An 18,256-nucleotide genomic window follows, 5' to 3' on the forward strand; every position below is an offset into this window, starting at 1 on the left:
TGAAAAGTGAGAGATTGACGTATTGAACAGGAATAATGGAGCAAGAAACAAGAAATTTTATACTTGTAATTGGTATCGATACAAGTTGTGCATAAAATTCTGAAGAAAAAATTGGGTGTCAAAAGTCTATATTAAGGATAACCAATACCTTTTGGTGCAAGAGGCCTTCCTTTCCCCTACCTCCGATATGAGGTCTCGCATTTTGTTTAACAAGTGTATATGATTAACCAAGAAGAACGACATAAAATATAAATTTCTTGAAAACGAGAGCTGAAAATTCACAAATACAAACCATGACCCATAGTATCAAACTTAACAAACCCTAACAAGCCCAAAAAAAATGGACAAACGTAACGAGGCCCAAAAAAAGTAAACAGTCCATCCACCATGACCCATCAAATTCCAAATTTCATTTCCCGCCTCCTACATCTTCCCCCTTTTCAAATCCATTTACCAAGCTCCTCACACACAAATCCCCCAATTCTAACTCTCCCAAATGGCTCCCCCTTTCGTTTTCTCCCCAAACCTCGAAGTCGAATACGAAGACAACCGTCTCTCCGTCCAAACCCTCACCAATCTCTCCTCCTTCACTTCTTCCTCTCTCGAAGAATTCGTAAAAGGCGTCTCCTTCGATCTCTCCGATAAAGAGCTCTTCTGTGTCGAAGACCAGGACGTATTCGACCGTGTCTACTCTCTCGTTAAAACTTTCTCCACTCTCTCTCCCTCCTGTAAATTCAATCTCGTCGAGAGTCTCAGATCCAATTTCAGTGTCTTGCTTCCCAATGTTGACTCTCTTTCCAGGGCTTCTCAGTCTCAGAATGATCATCAGAGTCCGGTTGTTGATCGTATCGCCTCGCATAGAAATGCTTTTAAGATTTATACTTATTTTCTTCTTCAGGTTGTCCTGGAGGAGGACTCCAATGTTTCTTCCAATCACTCCACTAAGGTAAACTACTTCATTTTTCGCTATTAATTTACTCTGATTAAATTTAATACTGGATTATGAATTAATACTCGATTAATTAGTAATTAAATCAATATTACATTTTGTTCGTGCTAATTTTAATAATTGCGGCAAATAATGTTTCGATTAGTTATTGAACTATATTCATTCACCTAGCTAGAGTATGATTTTTTGGAGGTTTAACTGTATGTTCAGTTCAGTTAAATTAGGTGTTGGTTAATTTGTGTATGTTACGCTATGTTTACAAGTTGAATAGGTCATTGATACGAGTTGTGATATTTATAAGATGTTTCGTTGATTTGTGTATAGGTTGTTCCAAGTACTAGGAAGAAACAGCTAATTAATTCATGGAACTGGGAATCACAGAGAAGCCGCATACTGACTTTGATTGCTAATTCTCTGGAAATCAACCTTTCCTTGTTATTTGGATCCTCAGATCCTGACGAAAACTACCTGTCCTTCATTATGAAGTGAGCTGGCTGATATTATACTTTTTTATTGTTTTTGTGTGTGTTATGTTTGTATGTGATGTTATAATATTATTTTTTGTTTTGATTTATTGTAGAAATGCATTTTCAATGTTTGAGAATGCAACATTGTTAAAGGATGCAGACACGAAAGATGCGCTATGTCGTATAATTGGTACTTGTGCTACTAAATACCATTACACAGCACACGCATGTGCTTCGATACTTCATCTGATTCATAGGCATGATTTTGTTGTTATGCACTTGGCTAATGCGGTTGCTATTGCTGAAAAGAAGTATTCTGATGGAAGCATGGCTACTTATCTCATCAGAGAGATCGGTAAGACTAATCCTAAAGAGTATGTAAGAGACACGGTTGGAGCTGAAAATATTGGCAGGTTTCTAGTGGAACTTTCTGATAGACTACCAAAGTTGATTTCTACTAACATAGGTTTATTGGTCCCTCACTTTGGCGGAGAGTCTTATAAGATTAGAAACGCTCTTGTTGGGGTTTTAGGAAAGTTGGTCACCAAAGCCTTCAGTGATGTGGAGGGTGAAGTGAGTTCCAAATCCATTCGCCTTCGAACCAAGCAGGCCATGCTGGAGATTTTGCTGGAACGTTGTCGTGATGTTTCTGCTTATACCAGGAGTCGGGTTCTACAAGTCTGGGCTGAGTTATGTGAAGAACATGCTGTTTCAATTGGTCTGTGGAATGAGGTTGCAGCAGTAGCTGCAGGGAGGTTGGAGGATAAAAGTGCAATCGTACGAAAATCTGCTCTAAATTTACTTATTATGATGTTACAGCATAACCCTTTTGGTCCACAACTTCGAATAGCTTCTTTTGAGGCAACTTTAGAGCAGTACAGGAAGAAGTTAAAGGAGCTTGTGCCAGATTCTCCATCACAAAGTGTTTTAGATGGGTTGCCCTTAGATGATGATGCTTGCAATGAAGATGGTGAGGTTGATGATCCAAGAGCAGAAGCCAGACCCAAGGAACAGCAAGATAGTTTAATTGATAGTTGTTTTCCGGAAGTAGATAATGAAATTGGCCAGGACAATGCTGTTCCAGATGTTGGAAATATGGAGCAAACCAGAACACTGATTGCCTCTCTTGAGGCAGGCTTGTGTTTCTCAAAGTGTGTATCTGCCACCATGTCAACTCTTGTTCAATTAATGGCTTCATCTTCTGCATCTGATGTTGAGAACACAATTTTACTATTAATGAGGTGCAAACAGTTTCAGGTTGATGGCTCAGAATCTTGCCTCCGTAAAATGTTGCCCCTGGTACTCTTCTTACTATGTGTCAGCTATACTGTGCAATTCCTTATCTAAATTTATATGGCACCTCTTGTGCTTGACCTTGCCTACGTGAAACACGATTAATGGCATAATTGGCATTTGTATATGTTTTTCAACAGGTTTTCTCCCAGGAAAAATCTATATATGAAGCTGTGGAGAATGCATTTATCACAATCTATCTAAGGAAGAGCCCTGTAGAAACTGCTAAAAATCTTATGAATCTAGCTATTGATTCAAACATTGGAGATCTTGCAGCTTTAGAGTTCATTGTTGCTGCTCTGGTATCTAAAGGGGATATTTCTAGTAGCACGGTACACACTGCTTCTCTTTTATATCTCACAATTCTTTTTTATGTAATAAATAATGCAGTTACGTGTTTCTACCATGTTATGTACTTGAAAGCAATCTTTCACATCATGATTTTAGATTTCGTGATTACTACATTAATTACCTATTTTAGATTTTGTGATTAGCACATCCCATATGTTATTTTAGTTTTTTGGCAAAAAAAATTAGATTTCGTAGTCTTTCGTATGAAGGTATTAGAGCATTTCTTCATACTAGATTAAAGTTTAGTTTAATTGTCTATAACTACAAAATACAAATCGTTTCTGCTTCCCTAAATGACCTTAAAAATGTTCAAAACTCTGGAGCTTCGGGTGTGCGAGCTTATATGGACCTTGCTCTTAGAATGAATCTCCTCTTCTCTTGTCTTCTTCTGTTCTGCATGATCGACAGCTCTTGTTATATTAAAATTTATGCTTGAAGTTTAGTAAGGGAACATAAATGACTTTTAGCTCTAAATTTTGGAACATGAAGAATAATCTTGTTGTTCTGATATCCTGATGCATAAACTTTAAAAAGGGTTAATATATCAAATTGGTCACTCAAGTGAAAGTCACATATCACTTTGATTATTGATCCCAACGGGGTATCATTTGTACACCAAAGTCATAATAAATATTAAATATCGAACAAATACTTCTTAATATGTGCTCAACACGTAAAATTAATTTTTTGTTAAGTTTTACACATTTTTCTTGACTACTATGTCAACCAAATGAACAGTTGTGAATTTCTAGTATTATATATGATATATTTAGTTTTAAGAAATTTAGAGGTATCTGTTTGATATTTATTATAACTTTAGTGATGCAAATGATACCCCATTAAGATCGATGATCAAAATGATATATGGCCTTCACTTGAATGACCAATTTGATTTTTAACTCCTTTAAAAAGTGCATTCCTCGTAGCATGTCAGGTTTCTTTATTTTTTTCTTTTGCTAATCAGAAAATGAAATTAATCTTCTACTTGTCATTTGTTGTTGCAGATATCATCTTTATGGGATTTCTTTTGTTTTAACATCAGCGGAACCACGGCAGAGCATAGTCGTGGTGCTTTATTTGTCCTTTGCATGGCTGCAAAATCATCTCCTGGGGTTCTTGGTTCGCACCTACAGGATATTGTAGATATTGGTTTCGGCCGATGGGCAAAATTGGACCCTTTGCTTGCTAGAACAGCTTGCATTGCACTTCAAAGGTTGTCGGGAGAGGATCAGAAAAAACTTTTGTCTAAAAGTGGCAGCCGGTTATTTGGTATTTTAGAAAGCTTGATTACTGGGTCTGGGCTTCCAGAAAACATATGGTATGCTGCTGCTGACAAAGCCATTACTACGATATATACAATCCATCCAACACCTGAGACCTTTGCAGCTGATTTGGTGAAGAAAGTACTCAGATCTGTATTTGATTTCAATGGAGCGGATGACTTGCAAACTGTCCACCCCACTGATAATACTAATGTCCTTACCAAACTCGAAGTAACAAAACTAAGCAGGTTTTTATATATCGTCAGCCACATTGCCATGAGTCAGTTAGTCTATATTGAATCTTGTATCCGAAAGATTCAAAAAGAGAAAGCAAAAAAAGAAAGACTAGTTGCTGAAGGGAAGAATGTTGACTGTAATGGCATGACACTTCCTGATGCAGACAAGGTGGAATGAAAATATATATATATATATATATATAATATTGTATAATTATAAACTTTCTTATGTGTTGTTAAAGTTATTGTAAATCCATTTATTTTTTTATTGCTCCAGGAAAGTGGAATCAACGCAGAGCTAGGTCTTGCTTGCACTGATGACACGGTACTTGATATCTTATCTGAAAGAGCAGAAAAAGAAATAGTTTCTGCTGGTTCTGTTGAGAAGAATCTGATTGGGCCGTGTGGACCTTTTCTATCAAAACTTTGTCGAAATATTACATTGATGCAGAAGGTGATGTACTGTGTTCTATGTTAAAGGTTAAAATAATGATATTGGAGAAAGTAGATTTCAGAAATAAAATGAGTAGATACATGTAAGGAATGATGAACGTGTCCTTTTTTTTTTGTTTTTCAGTTTATATCTCTCAATCAAATTGAATGGATTTAGTTCTCCTTTTGTCTTAGTGTACTTTACTTTTGTTAAGTTGATTTCACTTCAAACTAGGGGTTATCCAAATTATAGTTGTCTTGATAAATTTTCATTGTGCTTATTTGGTGTGTTTTGCAGTATCCCGACTTGCAGGCATCTGGAATGCTTGCTCTATGTCGATTCATGATTATTGATTCAGACTTTTGGTAATATTTTCTACTGTTTTGGCATCAATAGCTGATATTTACACCCAACATAACTGTTTCTTTTACTTTTTCTAAACTATATATCTCCAGTGATGCAAATCTCCAGCTTCTATTTACTGTGGTGGAAAGTGCACCATCAGAAACTGTTCGTTCCAATTGCACTGTTGCTCTTGGAGACCTGGCGGTTCGATTTCCAAATCTATTGGAACCGTGGACTGAAAATATGTATTCAAGGTTACGTGATGCCTCAGCTGCTGTTCGGAAGAATGCGGTGTTGGTTCTGTCCCACCTAATTTTAAATGACATGATGAAGGTCCGAGAGGCTGAATATCTGTTTCATGCTATTTTTTTGTTTAAAAAATTCATGGGGTCTAATCATGATCATGACTTGATAGGTTAAAGGCCACATAAATGAAATGGCTATACGATTAGAAGATGAAGATGAACGAATTTCTAACCTTGCAAAACTTTTCTTTCATGAGTTATCAAAAAAAGGTAAACACCATCACTGTAATTTGTATAGGCTAACAGACTATTTTCATTTCTTGTTTGTCTGTGCAAAAAGGCATTTAATGTAGATGTCTTTTTTCTTCTTATAGGGAGTAATCCTATCTATAATTTACTGCCTGACATCCTTGGCAAATTATCCAACCAGAACTTAGAAAGAAACTCTTTCTGCAATATCATGCAATTTTTGATTGGTTCTATCAAGAAGGTAAGATTTAATGTGGCTACAGTTATGCAGCCTTTTTTTACAAATTCATATTCTTCTGGCTCTCTTTCTATCCCTCTAATGTCACCATTATTATCTGGTTGTTGGATTAAACCTTTGTCATCTTCAGGATAAACAATTGGAGTCTCTCGTTGAAAAGCTATGCAACAGATTCAGTGGAGCCACAGGTCTGAATTTTAAGTCTAAACTGTTAGTTTAAATTTATTCCAGAAATTTCTAGTTTGAAGTTGCATGAAATGCATTTACTATTTCAGTCATATTTTTTGGACGGTGGTTGGTGGCTGCTTTTATGTGTGTGTCTGTTATTACTTTTGTTTCATTTATTAAATAGTTAGTACAGTACTATATTATATTAGTAAGGCCGAGGTTTAATTCTTGCAACCACAAAAACTAATACAATAGGTATTTATTTATAAATAAATTACAGCTGTTTTAATACACACTCCAAAGTATTACTCCCTCTGTCCCGATAGATTGTTAACATTTCGGCACGCATTTTAATGCTCTTATCTAGTATAGTTCCATAACTTATTTTGAAATTTTTCTTATTTTGAATAAAAGTTTAAACATTTAAAATTTATTCAGAAGAAAAAGTTTTTAAAATAATTTATGTAACTATAGTTAATAAGAGCCTTAAAAATGCGTGTCGATCGCTCCATTTCAAATGTTAACAACCTAAAGGGATGGAGGGAGTATAATTGTTACATCGAAGTTCTTATAAATTTAAATTAAAAGTTGACAATCCGTGGTTCATACAAATTATAAGCTTTAGTTTCGTTAATGTATAAACCTGTGACAGGAAGGTAGTAATTTGTTCTCTTTTTGTTTTTTGTCAATTGTTATCTTCGTGTCATAATGTTTCAGTTTTTTTCTTGTAATGTATATGTAATATTAAGTTTTTTTTACACTGAGAAGATCAAAAGCCTAGAGGCCCTATCAACTTCTTTATCTTATATTGACTATGGAGTATGGATACACCTTTCTGGTGCAGATACCAAGCAATGGGAATACATATCTTACTGCCTCTCTCAGCTATCATTTACTGATAAAGGCATGAAAAAATTAATCGAGTCATTCAAGACTTATGAGCATGTCCTGTGTGAAGATTTGGTGATGGAGCATTTTAAAAATATTATCAACAAGGTAACACCTATTGACCTTGCATCAGAATTTTTTTATGCTTAGTTTACTAAAAACTGTAAAAGCTTAATTGGTCATCTTATATTTATGTTAATTTTCTTTAATGTACTTAACCAGGGCAAGAAGTTTGCTAAGCCAGACCTTAAATCTTGCATTGAGGAGTTTGAGGAGAAGATATCTAAGTTCCATATTGAAAAGAAGGAACAAGAGGTTACTGCTAAAAATGCAGAGGTCCATCAACAAAAGCTTCGAAGCCTGGAAAACATTGGAGTTGCTATGGAGGATGGTGAAGAAAGTACAGAATCCAGAATCTCTGAAGGTTAGCGCGATGATGCTCTATTTCCTCTATCATTTATTGGTTTTGCATGTTCCCAAATCCAGGGCTCTTAAACTCTTTTACATGGAACATGTGATAATCTTCTGAAAATCTTTTTGCATGAAGACTTGTGTAGTTGTGGTAGTTAAAGTTCTATTTCATCTCACTTCACATTCAGACTGTTCAAGAAATAAAAGGTTGCTGGGGATTGTACGTGTTTAATAGTAGATATGAAGTTTTCCCATTATCTCTCTCCACAATATCTAGGGTCAAGATTTGTTGGATGAACTGACACGGTGATATATGTTGACAGCATTGATGGTAAAAAATCGTAGAGTATTGCATCATAATTCTAGCATGAATAGTAATATATATCACATTTCTATAATGTTTTTCATTTCTGACTTGGCTACTAATAACTTTGCTGGAAGGCAGCAAGGTGAGTGTACACAGATAAACACAAACACTTAGCACATTTCTAAAGTTTTAGTTAGACAAGTCTCAAGGCAAAATCATGTTGGTTTTTTAGAATATATGAATTCTGTTGGTACTAGAAGGAAGTACAAAATTTAATGGTAGTCAAAATTGGCATCAAATTTAGTAAATTGCATGTTACGGTAAAAGACTTCACCATTGAATTTGCTAAGTTCAGTTTCTTTGTGTCCTTAGAAGTTTTCTTTTGTTGAGTTACTTATGTGGCTTGTATGAGACAATTCAAGCTTTCCTGCATGATTCAGATGTAAACTTGTACCTTGAATTTTTTGATTTTGGTTGTACCTTGATTTTCTTAAATTTGGTTGTAATTCATTCCCTTGAATTCTGGTGTACTTGATTTTCTGAAGATGGGACAGACAGTGAGGTCATTGATGAAGTAATCACCACAACTCCACCGTGCGAGCAAATTTCAGAGTCTGAAGAGAACTCACCTGCTTCTAGTGAGCTGATAGAACCTGAGCCTGCTGACAATGAGGTTCAGTCAGCCCAAGCTGTTCTTACAGGTAGCCTAAGCACTGATCTTCTCTGCTTTGATTTTCTGGTAATCAAAAACTTAGCTCTATATACTTTCAGGGGCTTCTAAATCAAGAGCCAAAAAAGGTAAAATAAAGGCTGAAAAGTGTGACAAAGAACTTCCCACTAGAATTACCAGGTCAAGGAGAAGGTAAAGTTCTCTTCATATCAAATCAAGTTGTTTCTTACTTCGTTGGTATTTATGTTGCTAAAACTTTTTTCCATTAAATTGTATGTTGTCCTTTTTTTTCCTTACTATTTTGATGAGGTGTTGAACCAGAAACTGCAGAAAATATTTTTTTAATCAACTCAAACTTAAACTTATAGTGCAAACTGAAGAAAAGTTCAACAGGACATCTTGATTATACCCCTGCGACTAAAATATTTTGCAGATTTTTTTATAATAGCAAAATTTTGCTTCAAAACCTTCTTTTCCCCATAAAGTTTACTAGTTGGGGGTTCCCTTCATTCGGAGAATTAAACTGTAAAGCAACATTGTTAATTGTGTAATATAGTGACATGTCATTCTTGTGTTTAAACTGTTCCGAAAAACAGAGTTCAAGTAAAAGGTAAAAAGTCCAGGTCAAATGATTTTAGGTCTTAAACACTCTTTACGATCAACTTAGCACACAGCAATGCTTCAATATTAAAATACTGTTAAATGGTCGATGCAAGATGACACTGATTGTGTATGCTTATCATATTATCTTTCTTTAACCTTCTTTGTCAGTTAAAAAGTAAAAGTGATAGTTTTGTAATTTGACAATCAAGGATATGAATTCCTCCAAACACAATTATGCAGCTAAACAAGTGTTATGGGAACTTCATGCTTCCTTATCTTTTTTGTTCTCTGGAAATATGTGATACATAATTTTCACGGGGAACACAACTAAATTATAATTGTATCATATCCAGGAACGTATGACGGAACAGCTTCCCGTGGGCATCCCTCGTCTTTAAGTACTAGAAGAATCATTCTTTATGGTATTATATTTAAGGTGCTGTGACCAGTGATGTAAAATGTTTTCGTTCAGACTCGGAGAAGTGGACATGGCATGAATTCGTTCCACAAAGCCCATGTATGATGTATCTCACATCACCTGCTTGTTATCAACTTGATCAACTCTAGCAATGTTATTACGTCATATTGCAGTAATGTAAAAGAAGTTACAGCTTCAAACATGAATACATATTTTGTACATCCTTTTAAGGGGTTCTACAAACTGCAATATCAGTTATTAAAGTGAAGTTTGGATACAAGGATCCAATACTTTAGAATATGTGTAGTGTATTACTAAAACAAATATTGGGGCAAGAAGTGTTTTTGACTTCTAATTTGTTTAGCCTGTGATGTAATCGTGTAAGGGCCAGTCTTTCTCTAAAGTTTAATGAGGTTTTCATTTCCATTTTTAACTTGTGCACTGTGGACCGTGTTTTGCAATTTGAAGTTCAGTTATGCGGCTGAAACTGAACCTCACTATATTTTTAAGAAGGGGTGAAATAGTAACTAAAGAAGGAACGATTTCATGTGGTGCTCATATTCATCATTTGCATACTGCTGCCCTTCCCAGTTCATCTGCCCAAATATTTACCAGCATACCGCTGGCCAGCCAATGTACCCCCAGTCATTGACTCATTGTAAGTTGCGATATTATTTCATATATATATGCATGCTACCAATATCCCCGTGTTTGTAAGTTGTTATATTGTTCCACATTCATCCCTTTTTAAAATGATCTAATTTACTGTCTTGTAATTAGATAATTTGGAATGCGAATTTTTTATATGACGAGGCTTTCCAATTTGATAAACATCTGTTGACGCAAATTGTTAATTATGCTGCCTGCTTTGCCTTGTTTTTACCAGTCTAATACCAAGATCAGGCCATTAAACGTTTAAACTGGTGGACTATGTAGCCACCAAACAGGTTTAATAAAATTGCTTACAAAATTTAGTTCACAAGTTTACTGTTATTCAATAAAAAACACATTTACTCTTACCGGATTGCTAAGAACAATGAACACAATGCGCCATATCTATTTGTGGTGCGAGATCTATATGTTATGCAAACGTTTGTAATCCCACAATCCGCAATGCAAACAGCCAATTAATTGGTGCTTCGCCCTAATTTGTTCAACGTATGTTTGTTTTCTGCAGCAGGTGGGATTTTTATAAAGATATGATATATCAATCTAGGAAAAAAATTTGGCAGTAACAACAGAGTCAAAGGTCATTGAAGTCTTACATCCAAAATAGAAGAGGTCATACGTTAACTACATAATCTGAAGATGTAAGGGGACAACTGCAGCCTGCAGGCATGAATCTTAATGTCCACTGCACTGTACATCAATAACCTTAGAACAAAAGGAAAGAAATTGACCTCGTATCTTCTAAAGCAAAATTGCACAAGTTTCTCATCATCAGAGCTTCTTGTTACTACTAATCATGATATGTACACGGTTAGAAAAGAATGCAACGTCAAAGCCTTTACGGGGAAAGGTTCGAATCAAGAGGGGGGGTATACTAAATATGTTTAAATCTTGGTTCATTGCAGTAAGACAGCAATTTTTTTTTTTTGTATCATATGACAGTGAGACCACTGCATCTTGGTCTTGTTCTATGATCTTGTGAAAGCACTTCATCCAATTCCAAAGCCTTCCTCTTGTTACTGTTACCAATGGCCTGTATTTGTGGTGCTACTGCTTCTTGCTGCAATGACTGAATCACTTCTAAAGACTCTAAAGCTTGTTCTTCATCTGTTTCGCTTTCGAGCTTTTCACCATCTTTGTTCTTTCTTTTCAACATATGGGGTTTAAGCTTATGTACATCTGATAATCTCACTGGTTTAAGAAAGAACTCCTCTGCTCCTTCCTCTAAACATCTGTCAAAAATTATTAACATACTCATTCATTTTATGTAATGAACGATATTTGTTAATTTTTATTTATACTAATGTATATGTAATACTAGCAGTGTTGTAAAAAAATGTAGTTATATATATATATAGTTCTTACCTATTAATTCTTGAAGGAACATTCTCAGATGACATAATCACTACTGGTATGTCTCTGAAAGATGACTCTTTTATTTTCTTGAGCAAATCATAGCCTGTCATTCCGGGCATACAGTAGTCTGTTATAATAAGATTCACTGCCATTTCCTGGAATCAAGACCACCAAGTTTTAACAATACAGAAATGCATATTTTTGAAACTTGGATATGTAAATCAGCCCTTTTGAAGTTAAGGCCTTTAAACAAACCAAATGAGTACCTGTTGATTTATTGGAGATGTAAATGCTTTGTTGGGACTGATTTGTTCATCATCTTCATGCAGTCCAAGAAATTCTAGAGCTTTACTACCAGAATCAACTGCTGTAACTGTAATGAAAAAATTATGAACAACAATCAGAACCAAAAAATCTAAACTAAAGAAAGAAATATAGTATTTTTGAATAAGCTTGGTAGTAATGACCATTCCAATGTAAAGTACCTTGAAAAGATGAGGTTTTGAGAAGCCGTTCAATAAGCTTTCTATCAATGATGCTGTCATCAACAGCTAAAACGTGAAACTTTGACTCTGTGGCTAATCCCATTTGAGCAATATAGGATTCAAGAATGGTAATAAAATTGTACAAGTTGGAGAGAAACTAAGGCTGGGTTAGATGTTTGCTTGTTTTGTTTGGTTGAGGCTGAAATAATGGAATGAAAAATAAATAGATGGACTTATGTACTAAATAAAATGCACCCAACAAAATCCACAGCACACAAAGCAAAATCTGACCAAATTTCAACCAAAGATCTCCCTAGTTGTTTCCAAGTTGGTTTTGATAATCAAGGGAATCAATACAAAGTAGAGTACAATATATATGCATAAAAAAATAATATAAGTAATGCAAAGTCTACTTAAAAGATTTTAATAAGGTGGGTAGTGATTCTTGAAGCTTAAACTTTATATTACATATATATAATGATGAAGGTAGAAATGTATGGGGTGGCAATGGGATTGAAACCGAAAGCTGGGTTGGGATTGGAGTGCAAGGGGGTGGGGCCAAGGAAATCCTCTAAAGAGATACAAGTGAGGTCAGGTAAGGGGGGAGAGGTGGCCTTTTCCACTGGTATCTATCTATCAAATAATAATGTTGACACTTTTTCTAAATCATAAAAATAACAAATCATGTGCACTTAACCATATCTTTTATTTTTTTGACATTTACTTAACCATATCTTGATGAGCAGGTTTGAAGGGGTACTTGTGATTGATTCCCTTTTGAGATTTATTTGCTTCCCATGCATGTCATGTCATGCCATGCCATGCCATGGATAACTTATTTCATTATTTATATGCAGGAGGTGCATATCGGGTAAGCGGTCAGAGGGCTTCGATATGCTGTTCGCCAACCCTTGGTAGACCATGTCCATCAGATTAGTGGTGTCTAACGGTTATTATAAATAATATTTATGATATACCTACGATTTAAAATAAATAATTATTATATTAATAATAAATAATTAAATACTTATAAATTATAAAAATGTTTGAATATTTATGACATAGATATGAAGTCAAGTCATTTCCTAATAGATGTATTAGATAGAACGGTATAGATAAGCTTAACTTCCTGTTTCTCTCCCGAAGTGAATAAAATTTTCCTAATAATTTCTACTCACTCAACAACTTAGTATATTTCTAAAAAAACGTAGAGTTTTCCGGGTTGTGACTTAAAAGTTTCGTATCATTCAACCGCATTTCCTTTACTTCTACAGTGTCTTTCATCAACAGCTTAATGGCATCCCATATTTTTTTACACTTTCATAAATCATGATTTGATGACTCGTATCATTTCGGTCGATACCACTATAATAAGTTGAAAACTTGTATCCAGATGTATCAGTTCTTTATCAGTATTAGTATATTTGGAGGGATTCTTTTGAATAAACCTCTAAAGAATTCTCTCGATTGTTACTAATGTTAACTCATTAACTGTTTCATCAAAAAAAAATGATCAATCTATAATATATGGCGAAAACTCGAAACTTTTATAAATATCAACATCTTTTTCTTCAATAGGTTGTAGTGTTCTATATCAACTAGCATAATAGCCCGTGCAAGGCACGAGCTATTTTCTAGCAAAATATATCAAAATTCGGCATATAATTTTTTTAAATATTAATTTTTTGTGATTAATAAATAAATTATAGTCAACAATTTAATTGAAATTATAAAAAATTGCACTGTAAGTAGTTATCTTCAATGAATATTTAGACCCTAGAGTGATGATTTATTGTATTACAGTTCTTCTTCTTCTTCTTCATTTTTCAGGCTTGATGATTCTGGTAATAACAAATATTTTGATTGTACGCGATCTCTAAGTCAAATATGTTGTTTATTTTAATTTGCGTAGTTCATATATATATATGAGTGTAAGGTGATGAAAACTTATTGCATATGATGCAGAAGATGTCTCAGCCCATTCAAAAATTTCTTGTGTTGAATTGTTAGTATAATATTGTTAAACTATTTAACAATATATACATATCTATTATTTATATATGAGATACTTTAGAATAGTGTTAGTGTCACACTATATATTATTTTATTTTCTAGTATAGAGATTAAGGTAGCGTTATTTTAATCATTATCATTTTTTTGTGAATGATTTTAACTTTTTTATCATATACAAATTCATTAATCATATATACTGATAACTTGTGCCAAACTTTTTTTAATTCGATAAAATATTCACAAATATTAGTACTTAAATTTCTAATTCTTTGATGTTATAATGAAAGAATTAATACGATAATTTATGTGATAAATATATTTACTTTTTATTTTTAACATAACATAATTCAAAATCAAATTATATATTTTAGTATGTATATAAGTTTCAGGCATATATTATAATTTGAAATATGAAAATAATTTTATAATAACACAAATTGTTTCATACCAAATTAAACAATTGTAAGTAGTTCAGTGTTTTATTCAAAATCTTTTAAATTCATATACAATTTTAATTATATAGAATAATATACAATTTACATTTTTTTAATTAGGGTACTATCTAAAATTATTAAAGTCAATTTATTTTTTAAATTACTTAATTGCTAGATTCTGTTTATTGTAAAAAATATTAACATCTTTCTTTTGATTCTTAATAGAATATAAATTAGAATATCAATTTTTTTTTGAATTCACATGTATTAAAAAATTACATACATGTAGTTTAAGGTATGATATTATTATGTAATTTGTTTTAATAAAGTGGAATATGGGGGAAAATGGTTAATTACTACATCGTAACTTTACCCGACCGTGCGATAATGTGGACAAAATACCGAGTACTTTTCATAAATCGGGTAAAATCCACGACAAATCACAATAAATTAATCTTGCAATGTTTACATATATTATTTATTGACTTGGTCTTATAAAGGTCTCGAACACATTAATCCATGTGGATGTAGGTTGTTATAAATATCTTATTTCATTGATATAATGTGCTTATCGATCCAATAAACAAACTTTCTAAATCTGCTAATTAAAAAATACACTTCAACTCGATCGAGTTCTGATACAACCAGGGACCTTTGCCCGCCCGCTACGCGTGCTAGCCAAAAATAAATTAATTTTATTAATTTTCAAAACAAAAGGGAAAAGTAAATCAGCATATTGTGTACAAAACTCACTTACATTTCACAAACTCTCTCTTCCAGTTTGAATTAGAAAAAACTCACTGACAATTCATAGACTCTCTCTTTCAAATTTGAAGCTGATTATAGGTTAGAGCTTGAAGTGCCTCATTCACTACTATAACTAATCCATAGCATTTCATCGGGGATGCTAATTCTAAAAAGAGGTAAGTTGTTCAATTTTCTTATAATTTTGTCATTGTTATAATAAGAATTTGATGTTACATTGGTCGTTGAATGTAAATTGATGCATAAATGGATCTAAAAAAAAATTAGATATATTTTGTTTGTACAAAAATAGATGTCCATATTTATATATTTATTGTAAAACATTGTGGTATTTTTAATGTGTCGTCTCTAATAGTTTTGTACCTTCTAGGCTATCAATTCATATATTTGCAACAAATTTGATTTATGTGAAAAGTCTGCCGTCATTACATTTTGTTTTGAGGATCAAGAATGGCCCGTCTATGTAAAATGTGTTCATGATGCAGTGCTTTTTAGTAATGAGTGGAATTGGTTCATTTGAGAAATACAAATTAAAATTGGCGATACCATTGCTCTCAAGCGTACTGACGAACCACTTAAGTTTAAATTATGTGTTTCTGATGAATCTGTCATTCCAAAAGAGGGGACTTATGGAGGTATCTTGTCATTGACAGCTTATATTCAAAACCTGAATTTTTTAAATTATTTGCCATGTTGGATTTTAACAGCTGAGGCAAATGATGTTCAGCATTTTGCCAAGTTTTTGAAGGTTATTACAGATCATACATTAGAGTTCAGGGCACTGGTATGTTTGTATTTTGTTCTGGTTTTATAAGGAGTCCATCACTAAAATGAGGTCTTTCATTTCATACGGAAGTACATTGTACGTGAGGGTTACATTATGCTTTTTGAAAATTGCGATACTTCAGACTTTAAGATTTCTGTTATTAACACGGGATGCATGAATCACATTCGTAATTGTTGTGGAACATACCGCTTTCAAGATTTCATGTTTCCTTCATGTTGTGAAGAACTAATTAAGATTGATGATAGTTTCAATGTAAAATCATAAGTAATTAATATTTTATTTATATGATATCAATAAGATACAAATGGTTTATGCGTTTGTGTCATGGTACTTTGAGTGATAGTATTCAAGGGAATTCCCGACATACATTTTTTTATAAACGTCTTTTTGTGTTTCATATTTGAACCTGTTTACATTTAGTCAGAAATTTGTACATGCCGGAGTATTTTGATGATGAATTGGGTATTGTCTGTTGGTTTTCAAAGACTCACTCCCAGAGAAATGTTTATGATGAGAGTTATGGAGACTTGCAGTTGCCAAAGTTTTAGGTAACTGACTTGCAGTTATTTAACTGCACATTATAGAACAGGCAATTATCAAAGTTTGATGCTTATATAAGGCAAAGGTACATGACCTCACACGTACAATCACATTAACACAAATACCCTCTCTTACACCTTCTCTTATATAGCGTCAACAATGAATTCACGCAGTGCAAAGAGGAAACGATGGTCAGGGATTAAAAATGTGGCAATGGAAGAGTTAAACCAATTGGCTGTCACTTGCGCAGATTTCAACACTGATCTAGAAGATGCAAATATTTTCTTCTCAGAGTTGTATGCATCCATGGAAAGCAGGCAATCTGATTTATTTGCTCGTTCGGTTGGCATCCAGGAACAGTTAAAGTATTTTTTACATGTCTATTTCTTTTCATGTCTTACCAATTTCGGGACGTTGGCTTCATAATTTTATTTCTCTCCTTTACAGCAATATAGAAGATATTTTGCAGAATGGATCAAGGAAAAAACGTGGAGAATCATCCCAAAGCAGTGAAGAAATTCCACCATCTTATATGGGAAATCCACTCAGATTCCTAGGTGATACGTCCACCTCCCTACGTGGTCATGAGACAACCTTGAAACTAAACGTTGCAGAGATGGTGAATGGCTTTCAAAAGTTTGGCGATGGGTGGAAGGAACATCTTTCTAATTTGAATGGCTAGGATGATCAGTTGATTAAAGCAATTGGTAGAATTCGCATATTAGTGGATGATTATATATGATTCATATTTCAGTATATTATTAGAAGAATGTTAGCATGTTAATGTTTAATCAGCGTTACTATAAATTAGTGACAATATTATTCTGCAGAAAGTGTTTGTAAGATTATTGGATCAAAGTGAACATTGTTGTTATATATATTCAAATTACATCATTGTCTTCCAATCTACATGGAAAAGAGTATAATTTATTTTGTATGTTATTCCCATTTGTAATAGCAACATCTAAAATTATATTCACATGTCATAAGTAAACATTGATTACGACAATGACATATAACAAATGATTAGATGAGTAAAACATTCATATGAGTCTACATTAAAATTTATTCCAATTCATAAGCGAAAGTTTGGCTGAATACTAAAATCTCAAAACAATCATCTTTAAGATGACAAAAACTCAAATATAATACAAAATATAAGACATTCCAGAACACAATTGTTAGGGCGAAAACACGCGCTAATATTCACGCAAGTATACGCGTTCGCAAGTAATATAGAATACTTTCTAGTTCGTTCCCACAGAGACTCAGACTAATTATTGTTTAATTAAACTCACGCACCAATGTATGATTACTTCTCAATGTTAAGACACTAACACTTAGAATTGTTGACTAAATATAAACTACAATTAATTACTTAGTTTATCACTTAAATAACTCTTCAATTAACAATATTAAAACACTCATGAGATCACAACTTCATTACTACTTCCTTCAATAGTTATTGCTATTACCTTTAGCATGTGACAGTGATGATATTAATCGAATAACACGAAACTGATAAAAGCCAACTTTCATTGTACTAATACCATTCTACCAAGCATCCACAATTAAGATAGAAGTTGAATAGTCATCAATTATGTTGAGTTCCTATATGTCTACAGAAATTGACAACACAATGATTTAAGCACAAGTTATTCCTTTTGATTACAC

General features: G+C 33.4%; 2 protein-coding genes across 2 annotated transcripts; one reads left to right on the forward strand and one right to left on the reverse strand.

Moving 5' to 3' along the window:
* Positions 1–58: 58 nt before the first annotated feature.
* LOC141707820 (condensin-1 complex subunit CAP-D2) lies at positions 59–9,813 on the forward strand. Its single transcript, XM_074511191.1, has 16 exons — positions 59–946; positions 1,274–1,434; positions 1,530–2,715; positions 2,850–3,041; positions 4,065–4,727; positions 4,836–5,012; positions 5,289–5,356; positions 5,447–5,669; positions 5,752–5,851; positions 5,956–6,071; positions 6,199–6,256; positions 7,081–7,232; positions 7,347–7,548; positions 8,388–8,543; positions 8,614–8,704; positions 9,469–9,813. Exons 1-16 carry the CDS (start codon positions 497–499, stop codon positions 9,476–9,478), a joined length of 4,005 nt encoding a protein of 1,334 aa, XP_074367292.1. The 5' UTR covers positions 59–496; the 3' UTR covers positions 9,479–9,813.
* Positions 9,814–10,798: 985 nt separating this feature from the next.
* On the reverse strand, positions 10,799–12,535 carry LOC141707821 (two-component response regulator ARR8-like). Its single transcript, XM_074511192.1, has 4 exons — positions 12,044–12,535; positions 11,825–11,931; positions 11,568–11,713; positions 10,799–11,434 (listed from the first exon to the last, which is right to left on the reverse strand). Exons 1-4 carry the CDS (start codon positions 12,144–12,146, stop codon positions 11,134–11,136), a joined length of 657 nt encoding a protein of 218 aa, XP_074367293.1. The 5' UTR covers positions 12,147–12,535; the 3' UTR covers positions 10,799–11,133.
* Positions 12,536–18,256: the final 5,721 nt, after the last annotated feature.

Source organism: Apium graveolens, chromosome 2 (assembly GCF_009905375.1).
Source record: "Apium graveolens cultivar Ventura chromosome 2, ASM990537v1, whole genome shotgun sequence".
In the NCBI taxonomy this organism is placed as follows: domain Eukaryota; kingdom Viridiplantae; phylum Streptophyta; class Magnoliopsida; order Apiales; family Apiaceae; genus Apium; species Apium graveolens.